General features: G+C 38.8%; 1 protein-coding gene and 1 pseudogene across 1 annotated transcript; both read right to left on the bottom strand.

The window, feature by feature from the left end:
- Positions 1–930: 930 nt before the first annotated feature.
- On the bottom strand, positions 931–1590 carry LOC113072996 (serine/threonine-protein kinase MRCK beta-like). Its single transcript, XM_026245875.1, has 2 exons — positions 1397–1590; positions 931–1142 (listed from the first exon to the last, which is right to left on the bottom strand). The coding sequence occupies exons 1-2, from the start codon at positions 1563–1565 to the stop codon at positions 946–948; spliced, it is 366 nt and encodes a 121-aa protein (XP_026101660.1). The 5' UTR covers positions 1566–1590; the 3' UTR covers positions 931–945.
- Positions 1591–2627: 1037 nt separating this feature from the next.
- Positions 2628–20580, bottom strand: LOC113072997 (serine/threonine-protein kinase MRCK beta-like; annotated as a pseudogene).
- Positions 20581–21068: the final 488 nt, after the last annotated feature.

Here is a 21068-nt window from a genome sequence, read left to right as displayed (position 1 = left end):
CGATCACACCGAGTGTGCGAGGAGGAGCAGTGGAAGGAGAGAACGAGAAAAGAGCGGCAGCGCCTGGAGAGAAAGGACTGAAAAGAGGCTGAGTGAGAAATAGAAATCATCAAGAGGATTGGGAACACACGCTCGTAAGGAGAAACGAACACAGACAAATCTTACAGGAAGTATTTTTGACTGAAAACAGGCTGCCACAAAGAGCTTTGGCGTACTTCGGGTACAAGTCAACCCAGGGCTCTGGGTCAACAGTCAAGTGGAACGGCTCAACAGACTCGATTAGCTAAAAATGTGAAACGTGGTGAGAATCATGACCTGCCCTGTGTGAGGGGGTGATGACATTAATCTTAATGAAGCAGGCCAGTGTTTATGAACTTCCTGAAGAGGACATGTAATCTTCAGCACGAGGACAGGAGAACTGTCTTTGCCAATTATGTTATCTGTTTCATGCAAAGTATACGGCAAACTCATTCTTAAGGAGTTCAAGTGGATTTTTACATCTCAGTATCTTTGCACAGCAGAGTTGAGAACTGAGATCCTGTTCTTATTCTAAACAGCTTCAGTTTTTTTATAAGCATTGATTTTAATTAATTAAAACCATACAGCACATTCTTTTTAGTGAATCAAACAAAAGTTTTTTACATTTAAGACAAACTGCAGGTGCAGCAGATATTTTCTTTCTTATAGTGACCTACACCTGAGAGTAGCAGATTACTGACAAAGACAAAACGTGGGGTACATATCTATTAGCTATAAATTGGATTTTAAGAGGGTGTATACATTTTCTAAATGTTTGTTTCGCAACATACAAAAAGAATCGTTATAATGGAACTGTTAGAGCTCGTTAAAATCGTAAAGACAACCAGACACGCCTTTTGGTTGTCATCCAGGAAGGAATCTGAACAAATGTTTATGGGGCTGAATTTGTGAGCATAATTTCTCTTATTACAAGAAAGCGGTTCTTGCATACAGGAATGGCTGGTAATTCAGCTCTCCAGTCACCCATACCTTATGGATATCCTCTTTCTCCAGCTTTAGAGCTTTAACTTGCTTGTCCAGTGCCTTTAGTTTGGAGGAGGAACTTTCAAAGTCCTGTCGAAGAGTCACTGCCTCCTCGAGCTGGTGCTCCAGCCTATCAGAGTCTGGGGAGGGGAAGTCACACATTCAAGTTAGCTTGAATGTTACTGATTATCTGACACAAATGCCCAGCCAAATAAGCAAATTAGGCAATTCTGATGCGAGGAAGTGGTGTTGACTTGCAAACTTGCAAACACAAAGACTTATGAGTGACCAAAGTTAATCTATAACATAGTGCGTGTATGTAGTGCTTTGACATGACTCATAACAGACTTTATCATATCATATATCCATTGGCAATGATTGGGAGACCCATTACCTGCCAGTTTCTTTTTTAGCCGATCGATTTCCTCATTGAGTTTTTTAATCTCTCGATCACGACCAAGTGTGCCGGCCCCACGCCCAGAGCCATGGAGGGACTGAACAGCCTGAGTGGATTCTAGAAAATCATGTGTGGAACAAACAATCAGTATATACTCAGAATACATTTCACTGATGGATTTACAAAATTAATCAGAACTGCTAACTAGGGCTGCATGATATTGGGAAAAAAAGACATTGCGATATTTAATTTTTCTGCGATATATAATGCGATTTGAAATCTAATTTTTTCTTAAAAACAAAAATGGGCTCTCTCTCGCGCGCTCTCTCTCTCTCTCGCGCGCTCTGTCTCTCTCACGCGCCGCTCTGTCTCTCTCTCTGGCGCGCGCTCTTTCTCTCTGCTCTGTCAAACTGACAGGACTTAAAAACACATGCAAATGATAAATTTTCACTCTATGATGGTTAAGCTGTGCAATTAATCCGCAAATCACATTCGTCAAGGGCCGGGGAGCAGCTGGCCCGCACAGTTAATGAATAACGGATCAACTACGACAGCCTACATCGCACATCCTGCGATGTGACTATCATGGATTCGTACATCGCGATATCGATGATTAAATGACACATCATGCAGCCCTACAGCTAACACTAAATATATAATATAACAATAGTTTAAAAGTGATAATTCTGCCGTCATTTGCTCACCCTTGTTTCCTTTCAAATCTATAAGACTTTTGTTCATTTTTTAAACACAAATGGAGATATTTGAATGAAACCTGAGAGGTTTACGTTGCTACATTGAAGTCAACATCACCAAAATTGTGTTGTCTCAAAAAGTTCATAAAGAGATTGCAAAAGTAATTTATATGAATCAAACCAATAAATCCAAGGTTTATGAAGAGACACCTTCACTTTATATGAGGAACAGATAATTTAGGCTTTTATTCACATGTGCTCAGTTCGTATGGAATACATTTACAGTGTCTTTTTAACATTTTGGTGGAATAGACTTGCAATGGTGGGACAGAAATTAAAAACATCTTCATTTGTGTTTCAAATGTGAACAAAAGTTTCTGGGTTTGAATGACATAATTGATGACAATTTAAATTTTAGCTTGAACCAACGCTTTAAATGCTTTCTAAAGATATCAGGTGGAGTTTATGATTATTACCCTGCAGCTTTGCGGTTGAGCTCCTGTTTCTCCTGCTCCAGACAGCGAATCCTCTTCTCAAAGGCTTTCCACCGGCAGACCCCCATCCTGGAGATCCTCCCCAGCACCTCCATCCGCCAGCGCCACCCCCCTCATGCTGACACGGTCTGAGAAACGGCTCTCCGTGGTGTAGGTGAAGCCCACGAAGGGCAAGTGCTGCCCGGTGAAGCCCGTGTGAGATACTGGGGGAGCGATGTCCTGTAGAGGAAAACGGAAGAAGTCAGAGGTCAAATACAAACAAGAGGGCACTCTAGTATAATCAAGGTTTAAGACTAAAAAAAATTCCTTCAATGATAAAAGCATTTCAGAGTTCAACCAACCGGGTTTTTTAGCACATCATCGTCTACATCAAAGTTGGAGGTGTCTGAGGGTGAGCTGACGTCAGGGATGTACGGTGCCTCTGTGTTGCGAATGTTCCCCCAGTCGATGCCGGAGAAGAAGGGGTTGCTCCTTGAACTCCTCGATGCCGTGCTGACCCAACCGACGCTCTCTACTGCAGATCAGCCGCTGGATCAGATCTTTTGCATCCTCGGAAACATCCGTGATGTGAGAGGGGAACTGGAACCGCTCCTAAATAGTGCAAATTAGACCAGTTTACTTTAAACATCAATATTTCCAGATTTTCCACCATAAACCACTACTCAGGGCTGATCAGATAAAATTAGGGCAGTTGTGATTTTATGAACCATGTTATGAGTCCCAAAGGAGTTAGAGCCGGGATGTTATTTCCCATGATAATTACCTTAGGCTTTATTTTTACTGATTATAAATATACATTTTTAATGGATTCACTGTGGGTTCGTCAACCGTTTTGTATAAAATGACTTCATTTTGCTGGAGTTTAGTGCCGTTTCTAAATCATGTTACCGGGTGTCCGTTCACAACGAATAAATTGTACTTCACACGCACAGTAACTGAAAATTAAAACTGTTACAAGAAAAGGCTCAATAAACGATCACACAGATATAATACACTACACATCAATATCTGTGCTTTGAACTTTTCTATATGCACTGTGACTCAACACACAGAGGTATGGAAATTCTACATTGATAAAAAAAAATACAAAAAAAATACAAAATCTGCGCTGGTATCAGATTGGTATCGGCCAATAATCAGAATTTTTCGTATTGGATCAGTTCTGAAAAAATGGTCTCGGTGCATCCCTACGAAAAACACAATGATGAAGCAACTCACCTCATGGTTCATGATCTTCCCATAGGTCTCCACCAAGGATTCAGCGTAGAAGGGCGTCTCACCGTAGAGCATCTCATACATGCAGACGCCAAGAGACCACCAGTCACACTCCGGCCCGTACTTCCCCATGCCGTCCTCCATGGCCTGCAGGATCTCAGGGGAGATGTAGTCCGGGGTGCCCACAGCCACTGATGACTGGACCTGCACAGGGGATGACAGGAAGTGATGTCACAAACTCGGATGAATAGGTCTTCAAATTAGTCTTCCAAAGTTTTAGATTCAAATTAGACCTCCCTTTTAAGACTAGTCTAAGCAGTTTATGCAACTGGCCACAGCACATTTGCAGCTGAAAAACTAAAGCCTCGCTTTTCCCTTCTACATGCTGCTGGCAAAGAGACACACACACACACACACACACACACACACACACACACACACAGAGCAGTAGATAAAAGCTCTTTTGGCCTCGGTCTGGTTATCAGTGTGCTATGGTGTCTCAGTGAGACAGAGGGGTGGGCAGTGATGGGCTTTCTAATTAGCCCACCCCTTCTAGGCCAGCAGTGCCAAAAGCAGCTCTATTAATGTCAGGAGCAGAGAGAGAGGCAGTGCTTTCAGCCAACAGATGGAAACCACCCTGTAAGGATGACAAATGGACTCTGCTTTTAGATCGAAGTTGAGCTCTTCATCACATCCTCACCGTGCCATCTTGCATCATCTTCAGGCAGGAGCCGAAGTCAGCCAGACGGATGTGACCGTTCATGTCCAGTAGCACGTTGTCTGGTTTTATGTCCCTGTTAGAACAGTAAGTACAACATTTAAGCATGAAATAACTCAAGAGGAGCTTTACAAAGCAGTGGTTCTTAACCAGTTCTGCTACAGAAGTTTAATATTTTATAATGGACATAAAGTGATCAGTGACCAAAATCCAAATGGTTTAGCACATGAAAATGTCAACAAAAATGAAAGATGGGTAAATATTCATATTAAAATTAACTGCATTGGCCCTATAATATGTACAATTATTAACCTTGCTTATAATGACCAGGAAAATCTATGGTTTCTAAATGTCTCTTGAATTTCAGTGGTTTCATACTCTCATTAGTTGCACAAATGCAATGTGGTCAGCGGGAACCGTGATTATCTTCATTGCATGTTAACATGTATTTAATGAAGTCTAGGTTGTGTCATTTTTCACATAATTTAAAACATCTGTAGTTTTGGGTTTGGAGGATGATGGTATATCATGCATCCTGTCCAGGTTGATATCTGGCTAGATTATATTTAATGACTGATGAATCTGCTCCAAAATATTGGGCATCACTTTACAATACGGTTTCATTCGTTAACTTTGTATATTTGTTTGTAATTTCAACCAATACATTTAAAATAAATGAAACATGTTGTTTACATTTGTTAATATGCTGTGAACATACGATGAAAATGTTGATTATAATAACTAACATTAACAAAGAAGAAATTCTGAGAAATATGTACACTGCCGTTCAATAATTTGGGGTCAAGTAGATAATTTACTTTTTAATTAAGTCACCCAGGCTACATTTATTGGATCAAAATTAGTGAACATTTTTGAAATATTATAATTTCATAAGCCTGCTACACTTTCATTTTTTTTTACATTACTGCATTAATTACTGCAATTAAATTAATTAATTTCATTGAAAAAAAAAATGCAACTTTTGACTGGTAGTTTAAATATCGTTAGCTCATGTTAGCTAATGCATTTTCTCTGTGCATGTTTACACTGTAGGTTGCATATTATTATTCTCATTTACCATTCAGCATAGACCAGTGAAGAAGCTCCATGTTACAAACCCATGTTACTATAAAGGTGAAAAAACAGGATACTCCGTTCATCACACAGCTGATGCTGCCCTGCACTGTGAGGTGTTATTATCACTCCAGTGGGCAACCCTCTCTGTGGCTGCTCTCCAGGGTGGCTGTTTCTCCATGTCCTGCCTTTGTTCACCCTCCCCCCTTCAAACACACTCAGTCCCTGTCTCTCGACGACTGGGCCACACACACAGTGCCCTCTGATTCACAGCCCTGGCACCATGGCGAGCACAGCGGGTACAGAGTAAACATGATGTCAAAACTCATCACACACACACAGACCATTCACAACCTCACTGGGTGTCAGTAACAGCACGAAGGGTTGTACTCATGGACACGTGTGTTTACAAGTGCTTGCATGACTTTAGTCAGCTGCTTTGGCCTGACAGGCTGGTTACTGTAAGTGAGAATGATGGGATGCGTTTAAAAGGCTGTTATAATTGGTTGGGGGAATAGAGTTAATAGCATAGTTCAACTCAAAATAAAATGAGGTGAATTCAATAATTAACTCAATACAAACCTATTTGACTTGCTTTTGTCAATGAAACACAAAAACAGATGTTTGAAGAAAGTTAACACTGCCCTAAAATGAAAAATAGCTGAAGGGATTACAAAAAACATCACAGAAGTATTTCAAACAATCAAATTTTTAGTTTAATTAATGCACTTTAATCTAAATCTTCTGAAGCAATATGAAAGCTTTGTGAGAGAATGAGACTTGTTTTATAACAGTAGCCGTTTTTATTCACTAGCGTGAATTTTCTTGATAGGGTCACACAATTTGGGAGAAAAAATAAATCGATTTGCGATTTGTTTTTAATTGATATCAATATTACTATAAAATATAATTATATGACTAAATATTATTATTATTATTATTAAAAGAATATTACACAAAATAAGGATATTTTACACAAAATATTACTGTTGTAATTTAACTGTAAAAAAGAAAAGAAAATAAAGAATACAAAAAAAATCTTACAATAAAATACAGTAAAATTGGATAATAATACTTATATTTATGTCTTAATTTCCTTAATTTTCAAACAGAAGATGCTGAGCTTTTACTGCCGCATGTTGCGTTTCCAAAGGTATTTGTACCCCCAAAAAAGCAGTTTGTTTGGGGCAGCATTTACTGTGAAACGTGGTGCTTGGAAACACTAAAACACAGGATCATGAGCTGCTTCTGTGTAAAAGTCCTGCGCATCACTCTAAAGCACTGCAAGCATTCATTTAATTAAATCATAGCTTTTGCAGTTCCATAAACACACTAAGCAATATCACTATTCCGGTTTTATTTTGATTCATCCAGTGCTTACATTTGGCCAAAACTTTCCATATGTGTTGTATATAATGTGAGGGTGAGTAAATGTTTTGGTAAATGACCTATTTAACGTCGCTATTGTATCAGAGGTGAAGCCTTCTCAAGCTTCCACAGAAGGAAGGAAGAGGGGGCTCAGCTGGACCGGATGGCAGTCCAGGACAAGCAGCCAGGAATAGGCCCCTGAACCTGAACAGATCTGCAGCCCAGAACACCACAGCCATCTGAGGCCATTTCATTAAATGTTTCATGTGGGAGTGGACATGTGGGTGAGGTGCTGTTGATGTCCAGAGCACACATCACTCAAACCAGGGTAATGACCACTGCTTCTGAGTACATGTTCAAACACTGGGGCAGAGTCCAACATTGGGCAAATTTTGTTTGGGCATATCGTTTTGTCTGGATCCAGTCTTGTGTTAAAAAAACCAGACTATCAGCGCACATCACTGCTTATTCAAGCTAAAAACAGCCCACTTGAACAGAAAGGGGTTACCTGATATTTAAAGTGACCTGCCACAGTTTGCTTTTTACAGACTTAGGGAATGGTAAATCAAAAACATTTATATAACTCCTAGAAAAAACTCAAACTTTGCTGATAATACCAGCATGAATTCCCAGGATTACGTCCAAGTATCATAACTCCTAGGTCATGGGTTCGAAATGCATGAGCCGATTAAAAAAACAAAAGTATGCCTTCAATGCAGTGCAATTGACTTTGAGTAAAAGCGTCTACCAAATGCATAAAAGTAAATGTCTGAGCTGGTTTAGTGTCATCCAAGCAGCATGATCTTTGTGGTAAACGTTTTGGCTAAGGAAGTCCTGTTGGTTAAAGCTAAATAAGAATCAAGTCTGCGTTTAATTCTCCCTTCACACACACAAACACACGATCTTGTCACCTGTGTACGTAGCGTTGCTGATGGATGGAGTGGATAGCAAGCACCATCTCTGCCACATAGAACTTGGCCATGTCCTCCGGGAGGCGGTCCTCAAATTTACTAAGTAAGGTCAGCAGGTCGCCTCCCACATAGTAATCCATCACCAAGTACTGCAGGAGGAGACAATATCATCTCTTATCACACAACACCATTCAGTTACACAAACACGGACTCAGCACTTCATAATATCCACCGAACGACATCAAAGAGTAGTATGATTAACAAATATTTATCACACAGAATGCACTATCCCCCAGGACTCTGTATTAGTGTGTTTGAGGGTTGTGCGCCACAAGTAATCATCATCAGTCACTTTGATAAACATGACATTTTCATCGTGGCCAATTTTTCAATGCATCATTTCACTGATAATTATTTAAACATCATAAAATTAATTACATGTTAATTCCATTAACTATATATAGCTTAGAGGTTTTATCTATAGCTAGCTTACCTGACTTGTTTTAGAACTCACTGAATGACACCTAACTTTCGGTTACGTCTGATGAGCATACAGTGGGAAAAATATGCCCACTTTACAAAAAAAATAAATAAAATTTACGCGTCTATAATTTTGATGGTAGGTTTATTTTAATGTATAGAGACAGAACACCAAGCAAAATAATCCAGAAAAAAACACATTACATAAAGGTTAGAAATTTGAGGGAGTGAAATAAGTATTTGATCCCCGAGCAAAATTTGATTTAGTACTTGGTGCAGAAGTCCTTGTTGGCAAACACAGAGGTACGATGTTTTTGTGTAGTTGGTCACCAGGTTTACACACATCTCCGCTACTCTTTACAGATCCTCTCTATATCTTTAAGGTTTTTTGGCTGTTGTTTGGCAACTCAAAGTTTCAGCTTCCTTTACAGAGCTCCATACCAAGGCCGATGGATGGTTAGTTTGTATTTCTTCCATTTCCGTATAATCGTACAAACAGTTGTCTGCTCCTCACCAAGATTCTTGCTGATGGTCTTTCAGCAGATCTACAATCTTGTCTCTAAATCCCTTTGACAGCTCTCTGGTCTTGCCAGGTGTGAGAGGTGGGAATGGAAGATAGTGATTGTGTGGACAGGCGTCACATACACCTAACAAGCTGACATTAGGAGTAACTTCTTAAAGTGGCAGGACTAATCTGTGTTACACATTGGCACATGACCATCTGTGGGAGCCAGGATTCTTGCTGGTTGGTAGGAGATTCAATATATTGATATTTTGACTCTAACTTTATATAATGTGTTTTTTCTGGATTTTTGGTTGGTATTCTGTCTCTATTCATTAAAATAAACCTACCATAAACATTACAGACCCTTCATTTCATTATAAGTGGGCAAAATTACAAAATCAGCAGAGGATCAAATAAATATTTTCCCCACTGTAAGTGTGTTTAGGGATGAAGACACATACCAGGTAGTTGTCATCCTGGAAAGCGTAATGCAGAGTGGTGATCCACTGGCAGTCTCCATTCACCAGGACGTTCCTCTCTTCTCGGAAACAAGCCGTCTACATAAGATGCAAGATGACTTATGACATCAAACCATTCAAAAACAATATTTTGTTATATACACTCTGCTTTGAGAACCATTGACACAGCAACCCAGTACCTGAATTTGAAAGCAGATTTCGCTATTTTGGTTTAATACTGAAGAGCTTTGAGTCTCACGAGACTATTATTATTATTATTTTTTGGAGCCATAGTTTTTAGAGATCCAGAATGAATGGGTAACTCATACAACATATTAAACTGCATCCACCTGCAATGATGATGTACATGGCTTTCCCATTTCAAATGTTAGTCTTAGATCTTATATCTGTTTGAACTGGGACTCCAGACAAGTGAGGAGGAATAAAAAGAGCCCAGTGAAGCTCAAAGAGGATTACTGACAAGCCAAAGTGACAAGTTCTCCTGACATGCCTATGGGAGGCCCGTGGGCACTGTCAGCACGGATCGGGCTGAAACTGGGGCAAGAAAGAACTAGAGTAGAAAGGAAAATGACTTTTCACTCCTAAAAAGAACCTGTTCATAAGAGTCAGTTGTTCGTGATTCATAGATGACACACTAGTCATATTTGCATTCATCTGATGAAACCATACATAAATGCACATAATCATATTTTTGCTGGCAGCTACTTTTGAAAATGCTAAGATTTATTTCCAACACCATTTTAGTTGCAGCCTGAAGCCCTGAAATATGAAACATACTGAGCCATGAACAGAAATCTGTTTACCTCTGCCCTCTTCAGCATCTCCCACTTGTTGAGGATCTTCATGGCGTAAACACGCTCGGTGTGTTTCATCTTCACCACTGCAACCTAGACGAGATGAGATGAGGAGTTAGCCAATGCATACAAACAACCTTAAAAGTCAGCATGTGTGGGGAATTTGACCAGTTTTATGTTCCTCATTTATTCATCGCACCACTTGTGGCCCACTTAAATTGAAAACCCCACAGGGGAAAAGAGTTCTCTGAATGAGATGCTTTTGATCTCTGATGCCTCTGAAAATCAGATAAAGGAAAAGCTGAGACTTAAGACTGCTGACTTTTTGCCTAAAGAGAGAGATGGCACTGAAAAACCGGTTCATTTAAGCCACAGGACTGTAGCGCATCAAAAAAATGTCACGGGTGACTAAGGTCTTCCCTGCAGCGGGAGTGACTCAATATTAGGAAAGGTGTTATTCATGTGGGGTGGGGACAGCAAACACCCTGTCTGAAGAAAGACACACCCGACAGGGAGGAGACGCATGAATACAGTGAGGGACTGTGATATTAGTGACTGACATAACAAAACAACTATTAACAACTAACAATAATTAGCAATGTGTGTTCACTCAAAAATTTAATGTACTTTTTTCCCCCACAAACCCATATTACTTTATTTTGTACTTGGAAGACAAGAGAATATATATATAAAAAAAAGAAATTACATTTTTTTTGCTCATACAACCGTCTACGGACACCTTGGCAATTGAATCGCCACTGGCTAGTGAATATTTTAGTTTACTCGCCAGACTTTTTGATATATAAAATTTGTAAAATGGCGCAGTTTTGTAAATACACTTTTAACATCAGTCAGTCAAGCTTTATAATAATCCAGTATTATTTAATAAAACTTAATCAGAATTAAACCTGATAACCATGTTTGAATGCATATTAGTCATTTTAACTGAACATTTTAACTTGAGTGGTGGTTGTTTTTTTCTGTCATTCAATGTTTCTGACAAAAAAAAAAACAATTGGGAAAAAAACTAACAAAAATACTGATAGGATAATAATAATACAAATTCTAATAATAAGAACTATAAAACACACTAAGGATTAATGAGCTGCTGGATTCATGAATATTAATCAGGTTTTGTGCGTTCGCTCGAACTGAATTGCTGAAATCAAAAAAGGGACGGTAATAGGTGAGCGCCAGCCAATGAGATTGCGGTTTGCACATTAACTCCACCCACTACCGGAAAACCCAGCTGTTCTTAAAAGCTGAAGACTTCCATAGGAACGCCGTTATTTTGACAGGAATATTGTTTAAATGTAGTACGTGAATTCTCTCTCTCTCTGAACAGAGAAATATCACAGATCACTTGACGGAGAGTGAAACTCTGAAGCCCTCAGTCAGAGTGTTTGCGAGTGAAAATATATCTGTGCTAAACTTATACTTAGCCTCAGTGGCGGCTCCTGCCAATTCTCTCAGGCGGGGGCAAATGTTTGCTTGATTAATGAGGATAGGTCACCCATTCAATTGATGAATTGAAGCAATGTCATACGTGTTTGGAATAGCATACGAATAAGTTAATTTCTGTGGAAAATAAGCCTTTAAACAGAGCAGGAGCTGTTTGTTAATCTACAATATAAACATCTCAGTGAGATTTCATTGTTTACCCGATGACTTTTAAACATAAAATTCTGTGCGTGACCAGTGTTATTCTGCTATCTTCGGTCCACTGGCTTCTTGTGACCGTCCAGTTGGCAAATGTTAAGTGGAGTCATGAATTTCCATGTACTTTGCTTAGCTGCTCGGGACACGTCACATGATGTGTGTTTACCCTCGGTGGAGGAACAGTGTTCCCCTCACGTGGACCCACACCCAAGTACCTGCCCACAGCTCAACGTGCTGCGTCAGCAAAGAACACAGAGCTAACTTTGCATACTCTAAGGGCAAATTACGAGCCCTGCTGCTGTTTTCGCTTTTCGACTCCCTTTGATGTCCTCTGGAGTGTTTTTGTGCATGAATCAGAGTATTTGAAAGGTCCACGTTGCTGACAAACTCAAAGAGAAGCTTAATCACACACATTCTTCTTATCTATAAGGCTCCTAACCGCAGCAGATAACTGACCTCATTACAAAAACAAACCAACCCGGAGTGCTCAAAACCCCCTCAATTCCTCCTCCCTCCGAGTCTCATGTCCTCTTTCCCTTTCTCCTTTTTTAGACACACGTTTTCACAAAGGCAGTCAGCTTGACCTGATTGAAAATGCTGGGGAGGTCCATGGAGAAGGAGAGGGAGCAGGTGACCAAAGTGGACACTGCAATGAGATTGTCACCAACACACTCGTGTCCAAAAGAGAGAACATGTACATAAGCCATAAAGTCCAAGGGGATCAAAGGTCAGAGTTCACAGAGTGATACAGTGTGGCAGGTGCTAAGCAACAGTGCAAGCCTGAGGACAAGGAAGGGGTTGCATTGCTCTGAATAGACAATGTAAAATTTAAAACTGGCTTTGGGTCGTAATTGCGCAAAAAGTGTGATAAGAGCTCATTGACTTTCGCCCTAAAAATTTTGCCAAAATAAAAATAGAGAAAAAATACAAATGAACAAAATATTTAAATCAGCATTTTTTTATATATCATAAAATAATAATAAAAAAAATAAAACCTTTGCTCAAAAACTATGGCATATGGTGCAGATCAACACTAAATTGCTTTCTAATTTATTTGTTTTGCCTATTTTACCTGATAATTCCAAGACAGTCTTAAGTTACTCTGGATAACTTTACTCTGAGTAATTTACCATGAATAAAATTCATTAAACGATAACATTCTAAATAAATGAATGAACAAAAATTAAAGATAAATTAAATGCTAAAAATGTGTGACCAATTAATGCAATACTGCTGAAACAAGAATGTAAATGATAACATGATAAAGCAAGTGACAAAAAAATGATAAAGCAAATGACAGTCCTATGAATTATACCTACACTCTCTCACACTGGTCCTGCGACATCGGACCATCTCAAATCAAACTTCCATAGTGTGAAAAAAAAAAATGGCTATGATGTCAATGGCTACCAGCATCTGTTTTTGTTCCCAACATTCTTCGAATTATCACCTTGTGTGCTCAACAGAAGAAAGAAACTTATACACATTTGGAATATTAGGGTGAGTAATCGATCCCTCTTTAGCCTTGTGAAAACTGGAAAACACTGATCTAAACAGTCTTTAAATCAAATAAGTCTTGTTGCAAAATCAGATCAATTACAGCGCTCTTTTTGTTATATAGCACGTTTGATTTTGGGCAAGCCAACAGCAAATAATAACCCTATTCAAAATGCTTTGGAGACATCAGAAGCCCTACAATAAAATACCGCACTTCTACCAAAAAAAAAAATTAATAAACTGTATCAGGACCAGCGTGTGGGTACGTGAATCCATCCTCAGCCTGAAGTTGACAAACAATCTTAAAGGTCCTATGACATGAAAATTTCACTTTTTAAGGTTTTTTAAGGTTAATAGGAGTTTCCCTAGCCTGTATATGGACCCCAAGTTTCTAGAAATTTGAATCGGTGTAAATTGAGATTTCTCTGCCTTTGAGAAAATGGAAGCTCAAACGGGCTGATCTTGAATTTCCTCGTTGTGACGTTGCAACGAGAATTTTCTTTTCCTTTCTCTGCTTTGCCCACCCAAATATTTACATATAATTCAGCACAGGCGTTCCAAACAGACTTTTATGATATGGATTCGACTGCACTGGCACAAACAGTGAGTAACAGTGTTCATTAATGCCTGATCTGCGATCAGTGATTTCTGTGCTTTTCTGTGATTTCTGTGATTTCAGTGATGTGTAGCTAATCATTCAAGTTCACACAGACTTTCTTTCTAAATCATTTAATACTGATGCATCAGTGAATCAAGCAAGTGACTAAACGTTCAACTTCGCGTTGTTTCTCTTAGTAGCATGAAACAAATCTGTTATTTAAATTGTGATTTAACTACAGAGAGCCATCAAAGAACGCTCGCTTTTTTCCGGAGCTGTTACACATCGCGAGTATATCTGCACACTTGCCCAAACTGCCGTTACAATGAATGACGCTGTTATGCTGCACAACGGAGCTCTTACTGTATTCATGTGTTTGCTGTTAGCTGTGGTGAAAGCATTTTGTGAGATAACGTGTTGCAATAATGAAGAGATCACTGCATCCACACAATAAACAGACTCTGTCTACTCAATGCTCATCACTGCAGCCTTTCATGTGATGGGAAAAGATCGAAACAATTTTTATATAATCCACACTTCCACGATTCGTTAATCTCGACAGCTGTAATAGTAAAAAAAAAAAAGTTATATATTATATATAGTTATATATATTTTATATATATATATATATATATAACATTATATTTGAGAGGGGTTTCACATGAACGCATTTCGAATGCAACGATGTCAGCCAATCACAACAGTTGTGGTTTACTCAGAGTCTCACAGCAGACATGCCCCTTCAAACAGAGCATTCAAGCCAGAGGGCTAATATCAGGATCTAATGCTTTTTTTTTAAATGCTTTTTATTTCTACATTTTAAATGTAAAAATCATACTAACAATATAAGTACACCTAAGAGAACATTAAAAAGCATTTAAAGATAAGGAAATGATCCATGTCATGGGACCTTTAATTATGTCAGTATACATTCAGAGAACAGAAGCCGCTGTCTTCTCTAAATCAATTAGGAGGACAGGGTTTGGTGTACTTTGACCTAGTCATTCTCTACATCAGTGATTCACTGGACTAACTCAACAGAACAGATCATCAGCGCTCAACATCAACACGTAGAGCTCTCACTCTGTAGCAGTATTTACTGGCGGTTTTGTCTGGCCTGTAGTGACTCACTGTGACGTTATGTAAAAAATGTTTGCATCAGTCTAGTTCTCCTTGATTCCCCTCCCTATTCCATGTTTATCATTTTTGTTCTATTCAACATAATTATTCAAAGTCTCAGGTGAGGCAAAAAGGAGTGTAATTTAAGTATTTCAACCACTAGAATCGACCACAAAAAGCTAGTCTTTCAAGGGACAGTTCTGTCAAAATAAAAATGCGGTCATCAAATACACTCAATCATGTCGTTACAAACCCAGAAGACTTTCCTTTTCCAAAACGTACTGCCAAGCTCCAAAAATGACAAAAAGTGGCATAAAATAATTATATTGACTTTATATAATTTATTTCAAGTCTCTTGAAATCATACATTATAATTTATCAATTATCATCATCACTTTGGCAAATTCCATTTTGTACTGCTGATCATTTGCCGTCATCATTAATATTTTACACATAGATACATTTAGATTCCTATTTTAACAATTCACTTGCAGCACTAAAATTACTAAAGGTTTTAGTTTTCCATGGTTTCATCTATTTAGAAAAAATGGGCATTCATTGGTAAACTTAAATTGCACTGGCTAATAAAATCGGCCAAAATTTTAATATAGATTACTCCATACAAATGAGAATTCAAAGCCATGGCAGAGGAACAGATAATCGGTATAGTATAACCACTTAAAGGGGACCTATTATGCTCTTTTACAAAGACTAGATTTTGTTTTGGGGGTATACTAGACCATGCTCTCAATTTAAATTAATTAAAATACCTTTCTCCCCAGCCCAGGTAAAAACTGCTTGATTACTTCCGGGTTTGATGAAGGTCCGCCGTCTGAAAAATGCTCTACCAATGTGGCTCAGTGGTAGAGTATTGCGTCAGCAGCGCAAAAGGTCGTGGGTTCAATTCCCAGGGAACACACATACATACTGATAAAAAATGAAAAAATGTATAGCCTGAATGCACTTTAAGTCACTTTGGATAAAAGCATCTGCTAAATGCATGAATGTAAATGTAATGTAAATGATTGGTTAGCTGATTGGCAAACAGCTTAGACAGTGTTTCAGCACTGCTCCATCCCTTGCCAAAATGGCAAGTTCCGTTTAGGATGGTGAGTGTTGGGCGATATGGTGATTTTTCAAATCGTCATATCGTCAGCCCGTGAGATCAACGATACACGATATTACAGTCAGTCTAAATGTTGTGCAAAATCAGTCAATGGATTAAATAAATAGTAGATTTCAAGTATTCAAAAAGGCTAAGTTGATATATTTGGAGTAATGCTGAATTGAACTGATGCATCAGTTATACAGTGCTCCGGACCAAGCGCCCCATGACGAGACCGACGCACCACCACAGAAACAAGAAAGAGATACATTCTAATATCACTGTGGCATTAAACTCAGTTAGTGAGGGCTTGGTTAAAATATTGCACATATATAGGCCGTTCAGATTACTTGTTAAAGTGCAATCAAATACCTTACATCTGCAGTCGATGTACGTCTGTTTGTGGATGGAGACATTGTAACGGCCAAAACTATGCATTTTGCATGCATCACATTATAGTCCTGTGTTCATGAATATAATAAGGCAGCAGAGCGAATTTATCCATAGTGGCTCTCACGTAGTTTGTCTTTACTTTATTTGTAACGCCAAGAAAGAGTTAATCTCTCATGTATGAGAAGAGCGCGTTGTGTACCAGCCAATAAATGTGTGGAACACTAACTCCTCGTTTTCGATCTCTTTCATTTCATGGATTTAGTTATCCGACTCAAAGCGGACAACTGCAACTAGGTCTAATCCTCCTGTGCACTCGGTGTGTGTGTGTGTGTGTGTGTGTGTGCGTTTGTGTGCGTGTGTGAAATGCGGTCCTGAAGTGAAATAGCTGGGGCAGTTTGATAGCCGAATTATAAGACACCTAATAAAAATAGTAATAATAGTTATTATTATTATTATTATTATCTAATACATTAATAGGAAAATGACCCTAATATCGTCTTGATTTTCGACAGAAACATCTGCTTACGTCGATATCTCTGACTATCGTCGACACACGATACTATCATCTATTAGAACACCCCTAGGATGGCGTCAATATGTATGGCCATATCAATTTAAGCAAGATTCAGACCCAGAGAATATTAAACAAGAGGATTGTGCCGAACCTTTGAATGCACAGATATTGCTAGACAAGAAAACTTGAAGCTACAGGAGCTGCTCTTCTTCTTTGTAGTTGCCCTGTCTGAACCAAGCGTTCTAACCATGACCTTGTCCCTCCCCAGCCCCCAGGAACTGTTTTCATTATATTCTAATGGGCCGTTTGTGAAATCACAAAGCCCGGGAAAACAATGCTGTAGTGCAGTGGTTCCCGACTTCGTTCCTGGAGGCCCCCCAACACTGCACATTTTGCATCTGTCTGACACACTCAGTTCAGGTCTCTACTAATGAGCTGATGATCTGAATCAGTAGTGTTTGATTAAGGAGACATGGAAAATCTGCTGTGTTGGGGGGCCTCCAGGAACGTGGCTGGGAACCACTGCTGTAGTCCAAATGAGCTGTTTGTTGTAGTTCTTTAAAAGGGATTTTTTTAAACGAAATATCTCCCATTGGAATGGACTTTGAGATTTGTAAATTATTTTTTTAAGCATAATAGGAACCCTTTAAAGTCATGATGTAACGGAAGTAGTGAAATATCTTTTCATTTCATGGAGACTTAAAGGGATAGATCGCCCAAAAACAGCTCTTCATCAACAAACTAGAAAACTGGTAATACAGTGCAAGAGTAGTAAGGATCACTTTGAATGTACTTTTATGGTGATTTTACATCCTTACTGAAGACTGAGAGCTTATTTTCTGTTCTGTTCATTTTCTGACTACAGTCCATGGTCAGAAAATTGCTTTTTGTTATTCTAGTAACTTGACGGTTCTTATTTTTATCATATGAAAAAGAGCAGCTTGAACATTCTGTTAAACATCTGCTTTGTGACATTAGACTGAAAAAAAAGTGCTAATTTGCATTTTTTAAATGAACTATACCTTTAAGTAGTCCCAAATTCCAGGACTTCAGCTGGGACCACGCCATCAATCATAAACAGGAAATGCAAGAGATTTATCTGGAAGTACATCCTGTAATGTTAGAGCCACAGGAAACGGCTGGGAGAGGGAACAAAACAGCAGCACTATGTTCACACATGAGTCCGAGTGCTCTGAAACCGACACAAGCTGCAGCACACACTAACAATAGCCTGGCTTGATGACAACACAAAGACTGAAAAATACTCCAAAGATCTGAATCATCATTAAAACCACATGATGCTCACACACACACACACAAAGCCCAGTGACTGAGAAGGAAGGGTTATTGAGGTCCCGGTGGCTGAGGAGGGGACAACAGCACAAATTACACGCGTAAATCACTATTTTTACTAAAGTCACTCCTTAGAGACGGTTCTGGTTTCCTTAGCCTTTCCTGGAAGCTGCACCATCCTGCCCTGCTTCCTGTGCCACAACTGACATTCCTGACTGGAATCTACGGTACTTGGTTGTAAAGATCACTTAAATTAACACTTCATCTGCTCACATGTACATCCTCTTACCTGTTTTTGTCATCAACTAAGAGACAGTAAGCATTAAGTGGAAGCAAATCGAAACTAATTAATAAACTTGTAAGTATACACTGGGACTTAACCACAGACCAAGCAAAATAAAGTCTTAAAGAGCTTCTGAATTAGGGCTGCATGACATTGGGAAAAAATTACATTGCGATATTTTATTTTTCTGCGATATATATTGCGATATGAAATCTAATCTAATTTTTTCTTACAAACAAAAATGGGGTGAGCAAATTTACATTCTCATTTTAAATGATTTAAATTATCGACACCATCGTGTCATTTATTAATATGCGTGATGGAGAGAGCAAGACAGCGCTCGTGTTGTTTGAAGCGCTCGCTCTCTCTCGCTCTCTCTCTCTCTCTCTCTATCTCTCTCTATCTCTCTCTCGAGCGCGCACGCTCTCGCTCGCGGGCTCTCTCCGCGAATCACATTCGTCAAGGGCCGGGGAGCAGCTGGCCCGTACAATTAATGAATAACGGATCAACTACGACAGCCTTCATCGCACATCCTGCGATGTGACTATCGTGGATTCGTACATTGCGATATCGATGATTAAATGACACATCGTGCAGCCCTATTCTGAATCATCCTATATTATTTTGTAAGAACAGAGTTAACTTCTGTTCAGCTGAAGAAATAGCAGAAGTATTAAATTGGATGCATTTTCCCAAGGAAATGACACTCATTTAAGAGGGAGGTGTAATGACACAGCAAAATGTTTCTCTCCTATTTCAGAATATCTGATAGTGTGCATCACCACATCATATTTCATAGTCACTGTGAATTTCTGTGAATTTTGTTTCAGGCTAAAGCAATAATTAATTTTTATTTAAAAAAAAAAGTTTTATGAAGTCAGACTTGAATATGCGATTGTAAGCTTCGCTTCGTTTGGTAAGTAACACACATTAATCAGACTACAACTAGCCTAGGTGTTGTGTGACTGATGTTCATCTGATGTTCTCATTTCATTTGATCACACATGGTGTTAAATATAACTGGACAGTCAGATGGAGACTGTAGAGTGCAAAAGGACAACCACCTACTTCTTTAGCAGCCTTGGTTCTGGAAGTATTTTTCTCTTTAATATCCAATAGGGATTTTTAGAAGTCATTAAGCAGTCATAAGCCATGAATCAAACCAACCAGCTATGTGATAAATCGCAACACTACAAAGTATTTGAAAAGACTCTACTCAATGGCTTTAATGACGGAAAGAACTACAACCCCTTGAAGCATTGTTAATGGTTTAAAAAAAATTAAAAAAAATTACGTAACGTGTGGCAAGGTATTGTGTCCCATACTCAGGTTAAATGCAGAGCACAAATTCTATCAAAGTGCACACACACAGCAGTGAGTAGTGAACACGCACACACATCCCGTGAACACATCCGGAGCAGAAAAAGCAAAAATGGAAAAAGTAGCAGTAATAGAATACAGATTGGTAAAGAAAAAGAAAAGTGCACTGTGTGTGTGTAGTGAATAGTCCAAGTGTTGTACTGCAGGAACAAGTAGCAAATTCCCCTGTAAAACAAACGAGCCGTCTAAAATGCCTAGATTTGTGCCGGCCCAAGAATAGCAGTCCAACGCCAGGCCGAGATCCCCGGGGAATTGGCAGGGGGAGAGCAGGGAACCTCGGATGAGAGAAAGGGGTTTGGTTTTCGGCTGCTGATGAGATGCTTAAGAGAGACGTGAATACTTCACTGATAGTTTGGGGTTTTCATTGGACACACAAAGTGAGTCATGAAAACGAAAGCTTCGAAAAATACAGAAAACAAACCACACAATATGGCAAAGGCTGCAGTGATTTAGAGGTGATTTCCTTTAATCACTTTTAAACACGCCAACAAGGCAGCGAGGGTTCGCCGGGTTCCTTACCTCTCCGAAGGCGCCCCTGCCAATCACTTTCAGCATCTCGAAGTCATCTCTGTGAAGCCGCATCTCCTTCACGGTGGTTGTGAATGGCTTCACTGTAAATAAAGACAGAGAGAATTAGTTATGATCATAAGTTATGATCTATACTTTGAAATGGCCAATAGAGAAAGATGCTTGCACAGCCATCCAAACCAAGAATCCTTGACTTGATGCACCAATATTAAAATGCTAGTGGATACAAATAAAATGATAAGTATAATATATTATTCTAATTAAAAATTATGGCCAAAGTTGTTTTAAATGCTACAAGTGAATGCGGTACAGAATAATAATGTAAAGTATGAAAATGGATATTTATTTTGAGATTGTATAAAACGTAACTGTCATTAAATGAGTGTTTTCAAAGAATAACTTGATGAGAAATAATGGTATGCATTCATGTGAATGTATTTATAAAAATTTTTATTCATTTATTCATGTACATGTATTCCTATGTTTATGTAAATGTGTTTATGAAAATTAAAAAATCTAATCAAATAAAATAATACAAGTGGCCAGAAAACTGTTATGGTACTGACA

This window comes from Carassius auratus, unplaced genomic scaffold, assembly GCF_003368295.1.
Source record: "Carassius auratus strain Wakin unplaced genomic scaffold, ASM336829v1 scaf_tig00011241, whole genome shotgun sequence".
Lineage (NCBI taxonomy): Eukaryota > Metazoa > Chordata > Actinopteri > Cypriniformes > Cyprinidae > Carassius > Carassius auratus.
This window is presented reverse-complemented; position numbering and strand designations above follow the sequence as displayed.

Coding starts and splice junctions, on each gene's coding strand:
- LOC113072996 (XM_026245875.1), bottom strand. CDS start 1,565: ATGTATTCTGAGTATATACTGATTGTTTGTTCCACACATGATTTTCTA. Junction 1,143..1,396: donor GCTAAAAAAGAAACTGGCAG/GTAATGGGTCTC, acceptor TCCCCTCCCCAG/ACTCTGATAGGCTGGAGCAC.